General features: G+C 39.3%; 2 protein-coding genes across 2 annotated transcripts in view; one reads left to right on the top strand and one right to left on the bottom strand.

The window, feature by feature from the left end:
- Positions 1–22,152, bottom strand: part of LOC141333750 (MICOS complex subunit MIC19-like) — a 636,840-nt gene that overhangs the window by 92,554 nt on the left and 522,134 nt on the right. The gene's annotated exons all lie outside the window — the stretch shown is intronic.
- The window catches only part of plxna4 (plexin A4), a 201,612-nt gene that overhangs the window by 5,670 nt on the left and 173,790 nt on the right, over positions 1–22,152 (top strand). The window contains exon 2 of the mRNA XM_073838764.1: positions 10,935–11,117. Within this exon, the coding sequence (XP_073694865.1) occupies positions 10,935–11,117 (183 nt within the window). The remainder of the gene's footprint in view (positions 1–10,934; positions 11,118–22,152) is intronic.

Here is a 22,152-nt window from a genome sequence, read left to right as displayed (position 1 = left end):
TTCCCCAATTAATGAACAGATGAGCAGCCCTACTGTTCATTAGGGCAGTCAGACTGCATGCAGGGGCACTGTTAATGTCAAACATGACATGTGCACACACAAACTCACAAAAGAAAGGGTGTGCATTTCACTATGTGAGACAGACTAGCCATCTTCATCAGTTCATTAAAACAGACTTAGACTAAATCTTTCTAGATGGCGGTAATGAAGTCATCTCTCACGTACATGGAGGCGTGGCATGTCACACACAATGGTCATGCTGTCACCCTCATTAAGAGGAGATTGTGTCTCTTTGAAATATGCACCACTACATGTGACATGAGATCTTAATTATGTTCCATGCCCAGACAACTGATGGACTCATATGCAACTATTACAGAAGGTTCAAATGCTCACTGATCCTCCAGAAGGAAAAATGATGCATTAAGAGCCAGGGGTGTAAACTTTTGAACGATGAAGATGTGTATATTTTTCTTATTTTGCCTAAATATCTTTTTTTTTTTTTTTTATGTAGTACTGCCCTGCAGAAGCTACAGAAGACATTCCCACATTACGTTTTACCCTGATCTTCAAATCTTAATGCATTGTGTTTTCTCTGAAGCATCTGTGAGCGTTTGAACCTTCTGTGATAGTTGCATATGAGTCCCTCAGTTGTCCTCAGTGTGAAAAGATGGATCTCATAATAATAGTCATTGTTGGAAAGTGTTCAGATTAGGGGTGGGCATAGATTAATTTTTTTAATCTAGATTAATCTAGATTAAGTCTTGGAATTAATCTAGATTAATCTAGATTAAAATGGCTAATTTGAATTCTGCTGAAGGCATTCAGAATATGTGTGCTACCCAAATAATGACTAAACATGTTACGCCGTACTTTTATTTTGACAGGTTGCCGTGAAGTTTCTGTGTATACAGTAGGACATGATGCGAGTTTTCTCAAATGAAACGGCATAAGTGACACTCACAGCAGTTTTGGAGATTGAGTTTATCTGTTCATGTGAGATGCAAATGCCAAAAATTACCGGGAGCGTCACGTGTGTTTCAGTATGCGTGTAGTAAAAGCGCGTCTCCACCATTCATAGTATGAATTTCATACATACAGCTAGGCAAACGGAACATACCGGATTCATATTAAAACGGTCTTTTTGCATTTCAGTTTTCACAGACACTAGTCCATATCGCGATTTGAATTAAGTGACAGACCATATTTGATTTATGAATCCAAAAAACGACGAATTTTAGTGGCATTTCGCTATAGTAGATTCGGTTTTTATGAATGGAGGACGACGTGATCCCGTCTGTGTTTTGGCGGAGGAGACATAAACGCGCGACCATATTCTATAGTCTTTGGTATACATCCGCGTTAAACTATCAAGGTGAAAGTCATCATAGCTTGCGTAGTTTAGACCCAGCTCCCAACCCAATTTTGAGAATAGATTAACGGCGATATTTTTTTTATCGCCCGATAAAAGTCTCACGTTAACGCAGCACGTTAACGCCGATAACGGCCCACCACTAGTTCAGATACACAAAAATGCTGAAAAACCACAGAATTTGTGGATTTTTCAGAAGAACAGTAGGCAGTTTAACTGTTCAGGAAGTGACTCATGAACAACTATCCCTTAAAAAACAGCTGTCATTCAGGTGGAATGTAAACCTTTGAACAGGGTAGTTTTTTTAAATTCAACTCTTATTTTCTCTTGTAAACGTCTTTTATATGAAATATCTCAATCAGGTCAGTGCTAAATTAACATTTTGGAGATTCTGCAAGGTGTATGTAAAATTTTGACCTCAACTGAATATATACACAGAGCAGGGTAGTGATTGACTACATGTAATCTGGATTACATAATCAGATTCCAAATATCAACTACTAATTGGAGTATATTACATTTTATAATGGTCAATCAGATTACAGTTACTTTTGTTATGGATTACATGATTACATATTCACACAAAATGGCAGTAAATCATTCTTAATTTAATGATTCTCCGTAATTCTTTAATCAATGTAATGGATCCCCATGTTAGATAAAAAATGTAATCTGTAATCAGTAATGGACTTTTTTTTTTTTTTTTTTTAATGTATATATAATATGAAAATATATACTTTTTCTCCCCATAGTCGCAGAAAGTATAATTGCCCAATGCAGATATGCATTCATGAGATTTGAAGTCAGGCCCATGTTCTCTTAATCCTAAGTCCAGGGTTCGATAAGTCATGCTCACAGCTTTACTCCCACAGGGTTACAACTGGCAGCTGTGTGCTGCTATTTAAAGATCAGACACACCGAAGGGGAATCCAAATGCAGAGGCAGAGATCTGAAGCTCGCTCACGACTACTGTAGCTTTGGCTGTGCCAAACATCTCTCAGACTTCCCAAGTGCCTTTGGGCACAGACAGATGAGTGTTCAAACCTGAACAACAAAAGGCATTCTGATGTTTGTATTTGTATTTTCTTTTTTTATTTTAAAGTGTATGGGTTTAATTTGTGATGGATTGAAACGTCACTGCCTGCCATGCTTTTTATTTCGAACAAACACAGGTTAATTATATTTTATATACACTGGCCAAATATTTTTCTTTACTTTTTTCTTTTCTTTTTTTTTTTTGTTTCGCCAAAAGCAAATCCTAGTAAGGAAGGAGATAATTTTGAAGTACTTGTGATGATACACATGTGCATGGCGGTATCACATTATGAATGTATCAGTGTGGAAGTATTGGTGTCTATAGATCATTCTTTGTTGACATCTGACCTATAAAAAAAATCTGCCAGCGCCCCATGTTCCTTATGTCAGCAGAAAGAAATGGTGTGAAAATGAGTCTGGCACAGTAAATTCAGCCTTCTTGTCTCCTGGAGTGATGTATTCAAGCAAACAAGAGCGGCACACGCTAATAGGGTTTTTTTTTTTTTGTCTTAATTTATGCATTTTTCTCAACCTCAGCTCACTTATGGAGACATTGCGGTCAGAGAGATAAGAACATTTTAAATTAAGATTGGTCTCATTATTATTCATAATCATCTCAATTATAAGTCATTAAAATCAGGCTATATGCTGTTCCCTTACAGCTGTCAGTCTCTCTGCATGCTCATTACGTATTATTGCCAAATAATTAGAGCTTTTCACCCTCCCAGACAGATCAGGTTTTTCAAGACCTCTTACTATCGAAATGGCTGTCAGTTCTCGTTAGTTTCCAACTGCTGGTCGTACTTTTTTCCATTAAACGTGCACTTCGTGCGTTGCGTTGATCTGGCAGTCATCTTGGACTTTTATTGACATGCAGCATTGTGCAAAAGCAAATGTTTTTAGATACTAATGCTGCTCTAAAAATGAAAAATGTACGAATGGGTTTCAATTTCCATTGGTTTCAAAATTCTATACTATTGACAATAGACTTTTTCACCAACAAATTTTTATGCCATATTTTTATGCATGAAATGCAAGTTAAATTAATAATTGCACCTCTAAATTGGACAACATGCTAGTTTATCAGTCTGAAATATTGTAGCCCCCAGGAGAGCTCTTGATTTTTCATTTACATGGCTCTAGTTCCTCGCCAAGTTTGCTCTTTGGTGACGCTTTCTGGGAGAACCACTTTATGGGACGGTGTGACATGGTTTTAATCAGTCGCTTGCGCTGTGTGCAGTGCATTTCCATTCATTAAAGTCGATCTCCAGGTTTATTGGCCTCAGTAATTACATCTCCCATCGTAACTACTGCAGCAAAGGTCATAATCCATCATAAGATCGTTATCTCCTAATCAGACTAAACTCACTTTACATGTAGATGTGAAAAGGTTATGTGCTCCAGCACTCGTTGGATATTTCTTGAGCAGTACGGTAACTTTGCCGCCTTTTCTTAATTTGTTGGAGCCTTGTGTAGTTCTACATATGCATGTGCCTATGTTGACATATGGGAATGTGTACACAAGTACAGAAAACACAATGTAAAGTCTAAACCTGCCTTCAACATAATTTCATATCCATCTAACACATGTCCTGCAAACACAACCTCTTTCTTAAGTGCTGACATTTCACATCCCAGGGGTTTCATTGATTCCACAAAGAATGATGTATGCGGTGACATCATTGACAGCTGCTGAATGCGTTTTTGTCATTGAGCTTTGCTCAACCAAATCAAACAAAATACTCTTTTCTGATTGGTCTCCTGAGAATGTTGTAATCACAGATATCTGACAGTTTTGATTTACCTCCAGATTACCTTGCAGATATCTATGTTTAAAGAAGCTTGAGGAGGTGTAGAGCAGATGTGAGAAGGCTTCACAACTCGCCTGCTTTTTAGATACCATCACAGATCTGTGAAAATCCTGTCCTGTGGCTGCATTTAGATGTTGGACTCTACTGTATATCTTTACGCCAGCGTAGTGCCGTAAGATGTGGTTTCAGGGTTTGATTTTTGTATCTTTAACTCTCATTTTGACATTTTTTGACAATTTCTTTGAAGCTGGCAGATTCGGTTGGAAGTAGTGATATTGCTCAGAAAAGGCCAATGTTGGATCAAATAATACCCGCAAAGTGCTTTCAAATGGAGGTCTTTGCTATGGAAGCGGAAGCTTGCAGAATCTCTTTCTTACCGAAAGGGTTTACAGTCATTAAGTCATTAAATGTCATTACGTGCAGATAGTTGTGCGATATTCATCACTCACATCTTTTCATTCTCTCTTAGCCGAGTTCTCTAGTAAAGTCAGCACTGGGTAGAGGCCACAGCAGGATGGAAACAGAGATGATGAGGCCTTAAATTCAAAAGAGAAGTGTGAAAGATGTGTGATAAAAGGGATGTACAGAAGGATGGACTGTAAGGATTGGTGAGGGTCCTGAATACTAGGTAATGAAACTTACTGTAAGCTTATTGTTTACATGCGTTTTTAAGCATAGCAGTTTGAAAACGAGAACTCATTTCACTATATGGGCTGTCTGTGAGACTGTTTATGAGTGCTGTCAGAGAGGCAAGTGCACGTGAAGACGGTGCTCAGTTATTTTTGCTGATTTATAGGCTTTGAATGCTTAAATACATGCAATTGTACGAACCCAGTAATTTAGGTCTTAAGTGAAAGTAAATGGCTGAGAAAGAAAACGTGTAACAGTGTATTGGATCGGGGTAGCTCTTAAAGTGACAGCAGTCTAATAATTCCGCTATCAAACAACAAAAGAGAGAGAATCTCTCATTGTTCTTGACTAAATCATCTCGGTAACTAGAAAAAATATTTCATTGTAATAAATAAATAAATCTTGCTATTAGTTTCTTATTTTATTTAATTGCTGACTATTTACCCATCTTCAGTGAGCTTGAGGTTGTTTATTTAGGCGAATATTAGTTTATTTGTGATGGTGACAAGAATTATGAAATTTCTGTGGTAATAATTTTAATATCATAAAGACCCTTTTTAAAGCAAAAATAACTATAGTGTTATTGTTGCCATAGAATAAAATTGTTGCTCCATTTGCTCAGGATGGGCAACTCTAGCCCTTAAGGTCCACTTTCCTGCAGAGCTTAACCAAAGCCAATAGAAGGCAAGCCTGCAACCTTTAGCCAAAAAAGCGTAACGGCTAAAGCTAGTGCTTCCGTTTTGGGAAAGAAGACCAGAGGCTGTTTTCTTTGAATGGGTGTCAATGGAGGACAGGTTTTACTATGCGGCTAAATGGCTTATCGTTTAATCAATCGACCGCCTGTCGGCTAATTTTCAACATGTTTTACACTAAACAATACTTTTGGATTAAACTATTTTTAGACTGTACACCTGAAAAATGCAGTTTAATAAGAAGTCACAGACTTTTTGTGACAGGTGGAATTCATCTTACGGCACTTCCTATTCATTCCTATAGTATCTGTAAATGGTGATGAAGTGACGCACAACTCTGAACTAAAATGCAATGACATCAGGGCTGTAATGTGATTGGTTATCAAGGCACACGTGATTCAAGTTGACCGTTACGCCTTCTCCAATAGTAAGTAATACAGTCCCACTCATCTTCCAGTAGTAAGACAACTTGGCTCCAGCTCAAGTTAATCATGGTCTTTAGGTTTACTAAAAGAAAGAGAGCAAGAAAGTAGACCTTGAGGTCCTCAAGGTGTCTCTGTGTCCTAAGAAAATTGTTAGGTCAGGTGAACCCAAAATCAGTGCAATTACAAAACAGATTAGTCAAGTAGTTGTCCAGGCAACCCACCAAATAGTTGATTTTGAGAATATGTGGTTTTGTGCATCCCTAATAGAGTGCCATTATGCTGTTCTCCCAAAAGGTTCATCTTTGTGGAGAGCCAGCATGATTGTCTATCAATCGTTCAACCCTGATAGAAACCATTAAGACCGAACGAGTGGAGAATGCTCCCAATCAAACACATAACGGACACAAAAAACAACCTCTTAAATGCCGCAGGATTGTGCGAGCGCAAGGATTGCCGTGCTCCAAGCTGATTGAGTGTTGATATAATTACGTCGAACATGGAGCTGAGATTTGTGGGAAATAATGTCTTTGTTGCTAACAACAATCCCTGCGTGAGATATTACTTGAGCATGAAAAGGAAAGACTCTGAAAGGGTAATTATATGACTGTGCAGAATTAGCTCTTGAAGAGCCGATTCATCATCTGAATGATGTACACTCGCAGCACTGATCAGGGTTTATTTGCATAAACTGTGCATTTTGATCAAACTGTGATCTATTAATGGCGCATTAAAATGTTTTGCGCCTTCTCAGCTAACAGTGAGGAATATAAAAGCGTTTTAAACTTAAAGTGTGTAGTTCGTGCCCCAGACCTGCAACCAGGCTCCTTTCACTTCTTGTGCCAGATGCTCTTCAAGGTTGGTCCCCTATGTGCTCCGATTGGACAAAAAGCTTCTTAAAGCTTGGATTTCACTTGTTGTTCTACTATCCAGGGACATAAAGACGCCGGCGCAAGGAAAGAGAGCTGCCTTTGTGTTGCAGGACGTAGCCAGGCAGCGAGTGGTCCGAATGACCTGATTCTGCTTCCTTGTCTCTGGAACCAGTTCAAATGAAAAAACGGCGCCTGCGCTGATCCAGAAGCTTTTAGTTGCGCTCGTCAAGCCATTCCCTCCTCCTTTCTTTCTTCCCCCCCTCCTCCTCCTTTACACCTTCAGACGCGCAGCGTGAAATTGCCAATAATGCGGCAGCTTGTTCGTGCGCTCCGTGCCGAGAGCGAGCGAGGAAGCTGTAGACGGAAAGAAAGCATAAAAGGCAGAGAAACGGAGAGCGCAAAGAAGGGTGGCAGGGAGGGCGCCCCCTCTTGCGCATGGGGCGTTGCGAGATGTTATTTACGTCGGGATGGGGAGAGAGAGGAAATGTCATGTTTATGTGGCTAGGTAATGAAAACGTGTCTGCTTCCTGAAAGGTTGACTGACAGGAAGCCTATTTCATTAGATTGCAGCACATAGGCTCTGATTGGCATGTTGTTCACCTTGCCAGAAATATCGTGGCATATGCCAATAAGACGTCGAGACACATGCTCCATCCCCTCCCCACCAGTCTGTGTCACAGGCATATGCACCCTGCCACACGTAGGCCTGGGCTTTTTGATAAAATATACGCAATGCCAAAAGGCATTAGTCTGTGTCACAACTTTGACTGTCATTGTTTATTCTTAGCGCCGTTTTCTTTTTCACTCTCAGAGGTGGCAAGTCTTTGTAGCTGTTGCTACCAGTCTGCTGCGTTGGGGCTTTACACATTTTGACCCGTGTAAGCAGGATGAAGGGTGCTGGAGGCCGTGATTGCGGTCGAGTTTTATTTTTATTTGCGTGTGTAAGCAGGTGCGCACGTAGAAGCAGGTTGCTGCTGCCTCAACAGCCCGCGATGATTCATGGCCCCCGATATGGACAGGAGACATCTGCAGAAAGACTAACACTGCAGAAAACAGATCTTTCATGTAGCTGCGGCTTTCTAACAAGAGCCGTGCGCTAGAAATGAGCACCATTACTCTGGGCTGGCATTGGCGAGCCGAGTGGCATGCAGGCTTTGGCTGACAGCAGAACATTTCTAAAGGTCAGACATCTGCAGTGAGAGAGAAAAAGAGAGAGAGAGAGAAAGGAAAAAAAAACATATACATCGTTGAACATTTCCCTGTTCTCTCTCTCTCACTACTCATTCATTTCTCTATTTATTCTTCATTCCGGCTTGTATTGAGTGAACTAAGAATTGAGTGCGGTGTTTGCTATTGATTCAGCCGATCACTCATAAACCGCCATTTTAGAGAGACAGCCCCTGTCTTCCATTTGCTTAATGAAGGGTCTTGTATCTCCTGACCGCTGACAAATAGACATTTGCTATATTGCATGTAAAGACCCATCCGGTCACTTGATTGATCGCGGCTCTCCAAGGTTGGTCCAATCTGCTGCCGCTCCACAGTTTTGTCCCTTGGCCTACATTTTCAAACATTAGCTGGGAGCTGTTGTTATAAAGATAAATGCCACTTCAGATATAATTGAACTCTCATCAAGGGAGTATGTACATTAGGTCAGTACATACATAAAGAGTTTGTGAGTGATAATGTACATCCAGATGCTTCCTCTTACAACCTGGGCATCACTCAGGATTGCCCTTCGCCTACTTTATCACTGGGGACCGTGCTGTGGGTTGGTGCCTGGGGGCAAAATACAGCTCAAGCTGTCTCATGTTTCATGATCCAATTGAGAGTATGTGCCATTAAAAACTGAAATATTAATGCTAATAAAGCACTTTGAGACACCTGTTAGGCTACCTAATGATGGGTAATTATGGGTCATGCTTTCAGAAGGAAATTAGACCTTTTAAAGTGCCTGACATCATCATGTTGGTCAAACTACTTTAGAGTGGAAGTTTTTGTAGTACATGTGTTTACATGAGAAAGTGCTTTGCCTATTATCCCATATGTTAAAGGAACCGTATGTAGGATTGTGGAATCTTACCTGTCCAGGAGAAAATTAGCAGCGTTGGCGTCTGTCTTCAAATTCTTCTCGGTTTTCAGCCATCTCCATCTTTCAAAGGCATCTCCTATACAAATCCTTGTTTTATTTCTGACTTTGTCACGACGTATTTAGGATTCATAACGAGGTCTTTTAGGCTTCGTAACATTATACATGTTTTATCTGACACATTCATAGCTGCAGCTGTAACAGAGCTGGCAACCCGGATGACAAAACTCTACTGACTTCGTGATTGGTAGATAGCTGGAGGATGGAGCCTCAGACCAAAACACAAAATGACAACAATAACATCAGTCGTGGGCTGCAACTTTCACTTTTAAATGACAATATTCTGGCCGGACCAGTGTTGTCAGTGATATAAGTATTTGAAATGAACATGATTTCTTAATGTCTAGTGACATGTCAGGGCCATTTTATGATTAACTAAAATAAATTTCTTACATACAGTTCCTTTAAATCTATATAAGCTTCGGACCTTTTACCCAATAAAACAATATCATTTAAAGGCATGGTTCACCCTAAAATAGAAATTCTGTCATTAATTACTCACCCTCATGTCGTTCCAAATCTGTAAGACCTTCGTTCAATTTTGAAACACAAATTAAGACCTTGCATAGACAGCAACATAACCACGTTCAAGATCCAGAAAGCTAGTTAGGGCATTGATATAGTCCATGTGACAGTGGTTTAACCTTCATTTTATGAAGCTACAAGAATAGTTTTTGTCAGTCATTGATGCGCATGTGGAGTAATTGTTGTGAATGCACGACGACGACTGACAGGGAAGAGAAGAAATTGAGTAATGTAGTTTTTGTTTTCTTTGCGCACAAAGTATTTTGTAACTTCATAAAATTAAGGTTGCACCACTGATGTCTCATGAACTATTTTATCTGTGTCTTTACTGTCTTTCTGGGTCTTGAACGTGTCTATGCAAGGTCAGAAAACTTAAAAACAAAGGTCTTAAATGTTTAGAGTGACATGAGGGGGAGTAATTAAAACGAGTTTTCATTTTTAGGTGAACTATCTCTTTAAGGTATTTACTTGGTCTCACATGTTGCATTAAGCACGATCTTCATAATATTGTGCATGAATACACATTTGTGCTTTTTTTTTTAATCAACTTTGCATAATGTGTTTACAGAAAATGTTGCCCATTTTTCTTTCAGGAGCAAGTTATTACATTTTGGTAGATATTGGAAAGATTTTTTTTCTTTAGATTAACATGCACTGAGAGATTCTTCACATTTAGTAAACAATTAGAAGGAATGTGTTCAAGTAAAATTACATTTAGTTAATTTTTTTTCTTTTATTCTGAAGGATAAAGATTTTAAGTGAATCAATTTGCATAATACGTTTAAAAAAAATTTAAATTAAAATTCAAACTTTTTTTTTTCTGAGCAGGCCTTATCAGAGCCTGAGGAGACACTCATGAATGAATTAAAGGCCGTGAGCATATCATATTTGGCAGCGCTTGAAGTGTTATGGTTTCATGCCCTCAATGAGTCAAAGCCCTGGGCATCATTAATCATGCTTTCGATTTGTTTGACATTTTATCCTGAGGTCTGTGCAGCTGTTTCAATGGATGCCGTTGTTTCCAAAGCCCTCGCAGCAGACTGAAATATGGAAGCATTACCAAATTATTATTTCTATATCAGAAGCTGTAAATCACTCCATTCTGGCTGACACTGGCAACTTTCCCAGCCATATGTTACATGTCACATGAAGTCGCACGGCATCACCTGAAATGCCATATTTAAAAGATGTTTTTTAAGATGCTTTTCCACCTGAAATGATAAATGCACTTGGTCTTATATCAGATAAACCTCACAACCCCATTTTAGATATGACTGGCTGAATTTGCTAAATAGTGACTGTGATGTATCTGCTACCTTGCAAATGCTCCAGTAAACATGTCGGTTGTGTCTATTTCTATATCCTTGCTAATGTTCATCCCATTTCTTTAAATGTACTAAACATTATTTATCATTCTTCTTTCTAGCTCCTCACCATCGATGACAATTTCTGTGGTCTGGATATGAATGCCCCACTCGGCGTCTCGGAGATGGTACGCGGAATTCCACTGTTCTCCGAATCCAACGACAAAATGACATCGGTTATCGCCTACGTGTACAAGAACCACTCTCTGGCTTTTGTGGGAACCAAAGGGGGTCGTCTAAAAAAGGTAGGACTCATGTTTCTTTTGCAGGAGAGTGAGAAGCCATGGAGTTGGCTCATTCAAGAATTGCATCGTCGCTCAGCGCTTCTAAAAAAGCCTCAGAGGTCTAGCAAGTCTTACGTAGTAATTGCTGACATTGGGCATTTTATGTCACATGAGAAGATCAGAGTGGGGTCCACTACATCCCGCTCTGTAAGAACGTTAGATCCAGCGAGTTGTGCAACCGCGGTCATGCTCGGCAATCTTCTGTCGTTGTGTCAGACGCATGTAGAGAGGAACGGTTGGTAAGCAGTGCAGGCGGAGAGGGCCATGGGAATCCCTGCACAGGCAGAGGCTGTCGGGGGTAATTGGATGATGCGGTGCAGGGGCTTTCGGCCCGGTACCCTCTTCTCTGACTGTGCCTCAGAGGAGCCGTGTCTGAGACGAATCCAAGGGCCAGCCAGACACTGCACAGAGCAGAAAATAACATTAAAATAGAGAGAGAGAGAGCACAACAGCAAGGGAGGTAAAGACGGACAGAGAGGAAGAGAGAGAATGAGAGTATCATTTTTCTCTTTTTCTCAAGTGCTAAACCTCCAGGGTGTTGACGTTACAGACGGGCAAATCTTTGCCAAAAGGCAGGATTCCAATTTGACGCATTCTTGTTATTGTGGTGGTGTGTTTTGTAGTTGGATCTGGCTGTGGATGAAAATCCGTGGCATAACAGACTAGTCCTTTCCCAAAAAAAAATTCATTCCTTAAGAAGGGAAACAGAAGAGACATTTTGGTGATATAAACATTCTTGATCTTTCAAGCTTGTTCACACCAAGACTATGCATGATAATGTTCTGTTTATTATGCATTGATTTCCCTATTCTTATAGAGTTAGATTGACAATTAAAACTTTAAAATCTTTATAGTTATCGTCCTTGACGTAAATGGCTTTAGCCACTTAATTAGACACATCTCTTTGTTCAAACTCCATTCAAAGTTATACTGTTCAGACTGATATAATTGAAGATGACAACTCAGTGATGTCTTTTAGGTAATACAGATGTTTTCTGAGGGCCGTTCCAATAAAAAAAATCCTCGCTTTGTTAGAGACTATAATTGACACAATGACACAGACACCAAATTGCGGATACGAACAAAAGTGTGCAGCCAAACAAATCTCCAGGGAACAGACAGACAACACAGTGACGATCGCATTCAGGCAGACGGACAAACATAGCCATACACACGCGCACACACACACACACACACACACACACACACACACACACACACACACACACACACACACTGAAACCTTTTAGTTGCCATTTTAGTGATTGCAAATCTCTGCGGGAAAACAGCAGATGATGTCACTGTTTCCTTTTAGACAAAACAAGAAAATAGTCAGCACTGGCAGACATTAATCAATGAAAATGAGTTTATTACCGTCCCTTTTGCATGGTGATTTATAGGCCGCCAGCACGTCACACTCAGTAAATTGTTTACTAGCTGAAGACGAGCTCATCACCAAAAGTAAATATTATCTGGAGCAACTCTGATCGTTTGTGAGATGGATGTAGAGGAACTTGAGCAAAAAAAAAAAAAAAAAAAGACACAAAATTGGAGTTTTGTGGCTTTTGATGCATGTTGGTTAGTTTTGGCATTTGCATGCTAATGAACTCCAAAATGTTGACTAAATCCATTAAGCTATTTAGAAATGTACAGACTTTTTATTCTGGGAAATTGCAGCAATAAGGCAAGATCACTCATCCAGCACCGGATTTTTGTCCAGTTTATAGAGTGAGAATGACCTGAAACTGACTTGAAAGTAGCAAATTAACCTTATTGGCTATTAAAAAAAGGATTTTTCTTACCCAAATTTTGTTTAAATTGGAAATGCATCAGAAAAGGACAACTCCTCCTCCTCTTTTGTTGGGGTCTTTACCTTGGGTTCACACTTGTAGTTCGGTTCGTTTGATTAATTTGCTCCATACCAAAAAGGAAAATGAGACATTTGGTCCTGGTTCACTTAGCGTTCACACTGGCATTTTTAACAGCGAACCTAAACATACCGAACCTAAAGGGATAGTTATGCGTTCACAACCTGATTGGTCAGGTTGAGTGACACATTTCAACTTCACCTAATGCTGCTGGACTAAGCATGCTCATTGCTGCGTGACGTGTATAATTTTTTTTTTTAACCACCTGCAAACTCACAAAGAGCTCATAAAAGGCACTTTACCAATTCGTTGCTCCCCTTTTGCCCTTTGCGCTTTGGATACACCACTTGTTCCCTTCGTGAAATCATGTCGCATAGCGTCACATCTTGTTTTTGATTCGTTTAGAAGTATTTGGACCTAGTTGCATTCATATTTCAATCGAACCACACCAGAGTTTATTTGGAAGCGGACCGAGACCCATCTTTTTAACCGGCTCGGTCTGTTTGTTTAATGCACACCTGGGTTCGGATGGCAGCGTTCACACTTACTCAAATGGACCACAACAGAGCAATCGCATCAGAGTTTGTTTTAATCGAACCAAACATGACAAGTGTGAACTCACCCTAAGAGGCTTGTTTCAACAGTACAACTTCATGAAAAAAAACAAGACATAGAAAACAAACACTGAGTGTTCTGAGATGTTTTTCTTTTGTGTGTTTTGTTGATTGTCTTTATTTAATCCAGTATTTTATGAATGTGAATGTATGTATTAGGATTACTTAGGTGGAACACGACAGCAGGTATTTATTTAAAATTTGTATGGGATAATCCAAGGCTTACAGCGTTCAGTATGGCTGTGGTTCCTCTAACTGTAGTTAGCGTTCTCTGTGTGATTGATTCCGAGAGGAGGTGCAATGGCAGAATGTTCTGTGTCTCACTGCGTTAAAAGACAGAGCTGTAGCCAAACCCCAGAGAGAAGCAGTAAACAACTTCTAAACCCTAGAGAATATCACAGACACATTTTATGACGTGCACACACACACACACACACACACACACACACACACACACACGGCCGTCAGCATAAAAAGCACAGAACTGAAAACACGAAACTGCTGCGTTTGCGGCAGCAGTTGTTCAGCACCCCTGGCACTGCGGCGGACCCCCAGACCAGATGTGGTTTTGGGACTTTGGAACCTCTTTGTCCCCTTTTGGTCTCTTGTTCTTCATTCATCCATCTATCCATCCACCAATCCACCCATCCATGTCTATCTCTCTCCCATATGTCTGTCTCTATTTTTATTTTTATTTATTTTTATGTATCTAGTGCAAATTAAGTAATTTATACTATTTTCAAAAGTCTACATACACCTTGTAGAATTTGCAAAATGTAAATTTATTTTACCAAAATAAGGATCATACAAAATACATTTTATTTTTATTTAGTACTGACCTGAATATGATTTTTCATGTAAAAGACGTTTACATATAGTCCATGAGAGAAAATAATAGTTGAATTTATAAAAATGGCCCTGTTCAAAACAAAAGTTTACATACACTTGATTCTTAATACAGTGTTGTTACCTGAATGATCCACAGCTGTTTTTTTTCTGTTTTTTTTTGAGTCCCTTGTTTGTCCTGAACAGTTAAACTGCTCGCTGTTCTTCAGAAAAATCCTTCAGGTCCCACCAATTCTTTGGTTTTTCAGCATTTGTGTGTATTTGAACCATTTCCAACAATGACTGCATGATTTTAAGATGCATCTTTTCACACTGAGGACAACTGAGAGACTCATGTGCGACTATTACAGAGGGTTCAAACGCTCACTAATGCTCCAGAAGAAGAATGATGCATTGAGAGCCAGGGGTGGAAACTTTTGAACAGAATGATGTGGTGTACATTTTCTTATTTTGCCTAAATATCATTTTTTTTTAATTTAGTACTGCCCTTCAGAAACTACAGAAGATACACGTTCCATGCATTTTGTATGATCCCTCTTATTTTGGTACAATAGTTAACTTTTTGCAGATTCTCCAATCTGTATGTAAACTTTTGACCTTAACTGTATACGATAAGAATTGGTTTTATATATAAAGCTTATCCTTTGTCCTTCAATTTGTTGCACTAGTACTACAAAGTTTACTGTGTTAGTCAAGAAGTTGAAATTGGCCAACGTGTTTTTGTTTTGCCAAAACTCATGTTGTGTAATAATTGCTGTTTCCCAATTCTTAATAACTTGCAGGATTTAAAGCTCTCCAATCCCTTTAGTTCTTCTCATTGGCATCTACATTATCCTTTCGAAAGCCCCTCATGATGCCTTTCAGTGTTTACGTGTAATAAATAGGCCATATGGCCAAAGCCTCAATCCTCTCCTTTGGCCAGTAGCGATGTCAAAAAGGGTGAAATTAAACCTATTAATTGCGGTCAGCGCATCCGTGTTGAGCCAGGGGTGAAGTCGACAGGCTTCTAATCCTTTCGCGTGAGGCATTCGTGGCGGCCCGCTTCGCAGGCGGGGTACACGCAGACCAGGAGGGCCGGATAAGCTCCCCCGCCTACACCCCCCACCGAGGTGATAATGCATCCACTAAGCCCACTCGCCGCTGAGAGAACCTCAGCCACTCACTCAATACAATGAGCAGCTAACCTTGAAGCAGACCTGGCACAGGAAGTCTGGCTGACAGCGCCCTGCGTGAAGGACGGAGGGGAAAGTGTGTGCTTGTGTGTAGATGGGTTGAAGTGTGTGCGTTATCTGATGAGGTTCTGTGCATTTAGCCATGAGGTGTGCACTGAAGTGAATTCTTCGGCCCGTGGAGACGCCATTGAAGAGATGCACAGTTCAAAGGGCGCGATTCAGACACTGTAAAATTGTTCAGGCAGTGGAGACGGGTTGTTTCAGGATGACGGCTCAGATTGCCGGTTGTCGATGGTGATGGCTGGTGGAAAAGGCTTCAATTTGTCTATGAATGGTAGATGGTGGTGGGGAAAAGGTCACGTTATCCTTTAGACGCGACTCAGCCTGTTCATTCCTCTTTTGCTTGTTCTCTCAGTCCTCCTTTTTTACTGATTTATACATGTGAGCATGAGTGAATGAAATTTTTTTTTTAGGCATGTCATTCTACCGGGGGCATTTCCTCAAAATAATGGATGGAAAAAAAAATTACAATGGAACCTTTTCACAGGACTGTGATGGCATACATTTTTTAATGCACATTTATAACACTATACTTTGTATTGTATCACCTTTGCATCAGATTACAAAAAAAGTTAACGTTAATGTGAGGTGGTTTGTAATGCGTCGTCTATGGGAGGGACGGGAAATTTGACAAAGTCGTGAAAACATCGTGAAGTTTCGAAAATGTAAAAAAGGTCTATACAAAAATAAAACAACGCAAATATTACAAAATATGACACGTATACGTGTATGCATATGTTTATGTATATGTATACGTATAAGTGTTTTTCTAAAGTAAAACTGTCCAAACACTAGCATAATAAAAATAATAAAAATGTGTGGACTGCCTTCTCATTTCAGAATATATATATAACATATATAAAGGAAAATTGTTATAAATATAACATTGTCTGTTGTTGGATGACTAGTCAACTGGTTGACCACTGTGCCCCATCCCTACTCTGTGTGCCCAAACCTGGTGGGTTGGCTCATGTTCATGCAAGTGTGTGTTTGTTTGGACGCTCACCACAGATGCAGATTATTGAAATGATATGAAAGAGCTGGAGCCACTGGAGCAGAGGATTAAGTGTTGAAATTTAATGATGAAATATGCTGCAGGACAGCGTGCTTTAGATGCAGGAGAAAAACCGCGTGTGTGTGTGTGTGTGTGTGTGTGTGCGCATATGTGAATATGGCCATGTTGAGTGTGTGCGTGTCCTTGTATACAACCGTTTTATCACTCTCTCTGCAGCTGCTTATGCCAAACCCCAGAGGAAAACACAGTGGTTTCGAGTCGGGCCTTTCTGCAGAGAAACAGAGCAGCCCTATAGAGAAACACCCAGTGTGAAAATGCACAACTCATTTGTAAAAGACACTTCAATATGTGTGTGTCCTGAATACGTCTGTGATGACAGCAAAACTTAGGCCTCGTTCCGTGCTTATGAATCTATGGGAGGGTTGCCATGGCAGCCGGCTCTCTCTCGCCTGCCGTGTGTTGTGGCATGTTGCAATAGCTTCACTTATCGGAGGGAAAAGAACCATTTCCTGTCGTGCGACAACAACCCAATCTAGTCATCGAACGCTGTTCACATCTATCAGACTGCCTGAGATTAAACAACAGACTGCTATTATATATATATATCACAACTTATCACATTAACACAATCGTAAGAAAACAAGGTCTCAAATATTTTGGGGGCTTGGTAAAGCTAGCATTCCAGTTATCTCCAAAAAAAAAATCTAGCAGTATATCTCAAAATAGTTGTCTTTTGTTTTCCTGAGGCTGACGTGGTTTCAGTGTCCACACCATAACGTGTTGGTACAGCCCCTCCTGTCTGTCTTATTGCCCACAGACCTTTGCTCGCTCTCGCTCGCGCTCTGTGTCTGTTTCAGTTTTAATGACTTGTTTGTGCAGTTTTTGAGGCGAGTTTAGCTGCAGTTGGTCTGTTCTGAGGCAGAGCTGGAAACCTTTGCTGTGGTTGTTTTGTGGGCAAAGCCTGCAAATGGCAAATGAGAAGTGAGGCGCAATAATGACCTGGGAGCGGTCTGAGATCCACACCGCCGACAACATGCTGGCCTGTTAGTGTATCTGGGGTCAGATACGCACACACACTAGCCTCTTCTGCTAGGCTTGTTATTCACCTACAGCCTTAGAAAAAAAGAGAGGGCATGAGGGAAACGAAGCTAACATGGAGGATGCTGCCTCACCTTTTCATTCTGGGAAACAAAACAGTCAGTGACCTCCAGAAAGCCTTTCTTAAGATGCCAAGGCATCGTAACGTCACGTCTAATGATCTTGAACAAATTCAAGTGAGCTTTAGAGATGAGCAAATGAATATTTAATTAGTGCCATGCTTATTTCTCTGAATAAATTGAAACTAACTGAAAATAATTTACTTTCGACCACTCTTTGAATAGAAAGTTAGAAAGAACAGGACTTATTTTAAATATAGTAACAGTATGAATGTATTTAATGTTTTGATCAATTTAATGCATTCTTGTTGAATTAAAAAAAAAAATCTTAAGCTTACATTACCAGTCAAAAGTTTTTGAACAGTAGGGTATTTAATGTTTTTAAGTCTCTTCTGCTCACCAAAGCTGCATTTATTTAATCCAAAGTACAGCAAAAGCAGTAATATTGTGAAATATTTTTATTATTCAAAATAACTGCTTTCTATTTGAATATATTTTAAAATGTAATTTCTGTGAAAGTTCAAAGCTAAGTTTTCAACATCATTACTCCAGTGTTCATGGTCACATGATTCTTCAAAAATCATTCTAATATGCTGATTTGCTGTTCAAGAAACATCAATATTTAAAATGGTTAAACAATTCATTAGAAAGATCCAAAGATCAGCATTTATCTGAAATAAAAAAGTACTTTTTTTAACATTTATACCATTCCTTTTTTCTTTTCTTTTTTTTTTTAAAGAAATTATAGAAAATACTTTTAGCAAAGATGCTTTAAATTGATCACAAGTGATGATAAAAGATTTCTATTTCAGATAAATGCTGTTCTTCTGAACTTTGAAAAAATCTACTCAGCTGTTTTCAACAATAATACTAAGGGTAATATTTTTTTTTTTTTTTGGGAAGTAATTTGTGAAGGATCATGGGACTGGAGTAATAATGCTAAAAATTCAGCTGTGAAATCACAGGAATAAATTACATTTTATAATATATTTAAACAGAAACAGTTATTTTAAATATTTCAAATATAATTGTGGGCTTAGTGAGCAGAAGAGGCTTGTTTCAAAAAACAAACTTTTGACTGGTCGTGTACTAACCACAAACTTTTGAAAGGTAGCGTATGGCATCTCACAATTGCAATACATTGGCTTAGCATTCACGTCCATGTTTGCGATCCTGGCATAAGGATATCTATTAGATCTTTATCCGTGAGAGAGAGAGGGATAGAGGTCTGAACAACAGTTTGAACACATTGGCTCTAAAAATAGCCATGACACGTCATGCATTTGATGTGTGTCTATTTATAGTGGAGCTTTGTTTGGTCTACCTCTCCTCTGTGTCCTCTATAATTGATAAAGCCCGTTTGCAGCTCTGCGGGGTGACAGTGCACATGGCTTCTTCTGTTACATCACTGATTACACGCAGCGTAGATGGAGCAGAGCATCATGGGACTTGTAGTCATTGTGTTATTCATTATGTGCTTGTCTTTATTATTAATACGCTGGTTTTCTGTCTTGTAAGTACAAGTAAATCACTCAAGTCTTCTCTTGTTGGAAATTTTGAGTGCGACAGATATTTCTCCCGGACCGTTTTAAATTCAGCATACATTAGCCACAGTTCCACGTTTGTGCAATTCTTGGATATTTTCTGAAAGGAAGTGAGAAATCAAAGCTGACAGAGACACCAGAAGAGCGAGAAAAAGAGAGAGAGGGAAAGAGAATATTCCTGACTGTGCCCATTCATGAGGAGGGTTATTCATCCCGAGGTGAAGCGAATGCCAGAGCTCTGTAATCATACTGCAGTAATGGAGGATACGGGCTCCGCTCTACCATTCAGCACCAGTTAAAGATATGCGGGGCTTAGATTACCATGTCTATTTTAGCTGGGCCGCATAGTGTCTGTGGAAGGGGTTATTCTTTGCATTTGTGTGTGAATAACAGGCATTGTGAAATGTGTGGATGTGGGAGTGTTGAAGGGATAGTTCACCGAAAAATAAATTGTTGTCATTTACTCACCCTCAAGTTGTTCCAAACCCATATGAGTTTATTTTTCAACAGGAAAGAAGATACTTTGAGGAATCAAAGAGTAACCAATCAGTTGAGGGCAGTCATTGAATTCCATAGTATTTATTTTACAGTCGCCTGTTTGTTACCAACATTTTTCGAAAATCTACTTCATACAGGTTTGGTACAACTCGATGGCTGATTGTCATTCTACTAAAAAATGCCATTAGTAGAACCACTGGCTTTATTGTGATATTCCCCAATGCTGGAATATGGGTGTGCTCATGTGTCTATAAATATTCACATATTCTCTCAAACCAGTCCTCCAAACACCATGACAGCCCTGCTTCTCTCTCCTCCCACCAAAATTAGCATGTCTGGATTCACCCCCTGAAAGTCCAGAAGCCTCTAGTATTTTATGGGAAGTCCTATTGAAGCATTATGAGCCAGACCTCTCCTTTTAAACAGCTGTAACCAGACCATTAAGACTGCCGTAAAACCACCCAAAAGCCCTGGAGGAGATGGCCGCATTAAAACACCAGCTTCGGATAACAAAGCCACTCAGAACTAATGGACAGAAATCTCTCTCATTTTCAACAGTCTCTGAACTCTTACAGGGAAACTGTAGAGTCATGAACCATCAGAAACAGTTTTGTGAGTTAAATTTAGCCGATAAGAGGCAGTCAGTGCTGTACGATGAAGAATTTTGAAAAAGTAATGTTTATTGGGCATCTGATTTTTTTTTTCTTCTGCAAAATCTCAAGATATATTCAGAATGAATGAGTGTATGTGAAGTAGTATGTACTATGCAACAATTTCTTTCATCCAGTGTTTGCATTTGTACAGAAATGACCTAACTCTGGGCTGTAGAGAGATTTGGGACCACAAAACGAGTCATAAATTAATAGTTATACTAGACTAAATAAGCTTTCCATTGATGTATGGTTTGTTAGGATATTTGGCTGAGTCACAACTATTAAAAAATCTTGAGAAAAATTAATTCAAAGTTGTCATAATGAAGTTCTTAGCAATGCATATTACTAATCGAAACTTAAGATTTAATATTTACAGTAGGAAATGTACAAAATATCTTCATAGAACATGATCTTTACTTAGTATCCTAATGATTTTTGGCGTAAAAGAAAAATCGATAATTTTGACCTATGCAGTATATTTTTGGCTATTGCTACAAATATACCCATGCTGCTTAAGACTGGTTTTGCCGTCCTGGGTCCCATTTTAATTCATCCATCTGGATTCAAGATATTTTGAAGAATTGTATTTTTTTTTTTCTGTCAGTGGAATCCAAAACAACATTTGATCCCATTGACTTAATTTCTACACACAAAAACACTGAGACCTTTGTCTCACCCTCACGTCTTCAAAAAATGTGATTACAGAATTTCAATTTTTTTTGAGTGAGCTATCACTTTAAGGAGTTAATAATCATGGTTGATTTTATATACAGATCATATACAGATTATATACAGATCGTCATGTAGGAAATGGATGATCAAGTTTAGCTCATTGCATAAGCAACTGCATAAAACCCATAAATCACCAGCAGAAGTGTAATTTCCCATAAATCACCGCAAGTAATCACATGTAAGAACTACATCCTGTCCAAACAGGCTTAGAACTTCAATATCTTTATTCTTGTTTGTACTCAGTAATGTCTTGTAATGTGCTAAGTGTATTACTCTATGAGCAGACAACCATACCAAGCTCAGGCCTCATGTTCAAAAGATGCTATTGTTCGGTTTAATCAACCTTATTTGATCTGATTCACATGCATGCGATGTCCAATCAACTGTGTGTGCGTGTGACAGAGTTTGTCAACATGTTCTTAAGCCTGCGGAAGCAGTAAGTGTGTAAGATGTTGAGGGAATGATTAGAATCAGACATGCTGAGGCGCCACTCCTTTCAGCCAGATAGGAACTCCTTGATTCTACATTAATTACTCTGTGTAACAGACTGTGAACGTTCTCTTTCAAACGTTTAATTAAAACCAAAGTTGATCTTTAATTAAATAGTGTGGCGAAAGGTTATTCATATTCGTTTGGCAACTCCAAACTTCCATTGTTTTAATTAGTCTTCGAAACGTCTTTGTGTGCGAGGATGACGGTTGAGATTGTTTCAGAGCCTTAGTTGAAAGCAGGACCAGCATAAAGAGTTTGAGTAGAGGGGTTTAAATGTGTCAACATTTTTCCACTCGTTTTTTTTATTCATCGTACACCTGTCATTTAAAGACCCAGTAGGCTGCA

Source organism: Garra rufa, chromosome 4, assembly GCF_049309525.1.
Source record: "Garra rufa chromosome 4, GarRuf1.0, whole genome shotgun sequence".
NCBI lineage: Eukaryota > Metazoa > Chordata > Actinopteri > Cypriniformes > Cyprinidae > Garra > Garra rufa.
The sequence above is the reverse complement of the archived record's forward strand: the minus strand, read 5'-3'. Positions and strand labels throughout refer to the sequence as shown.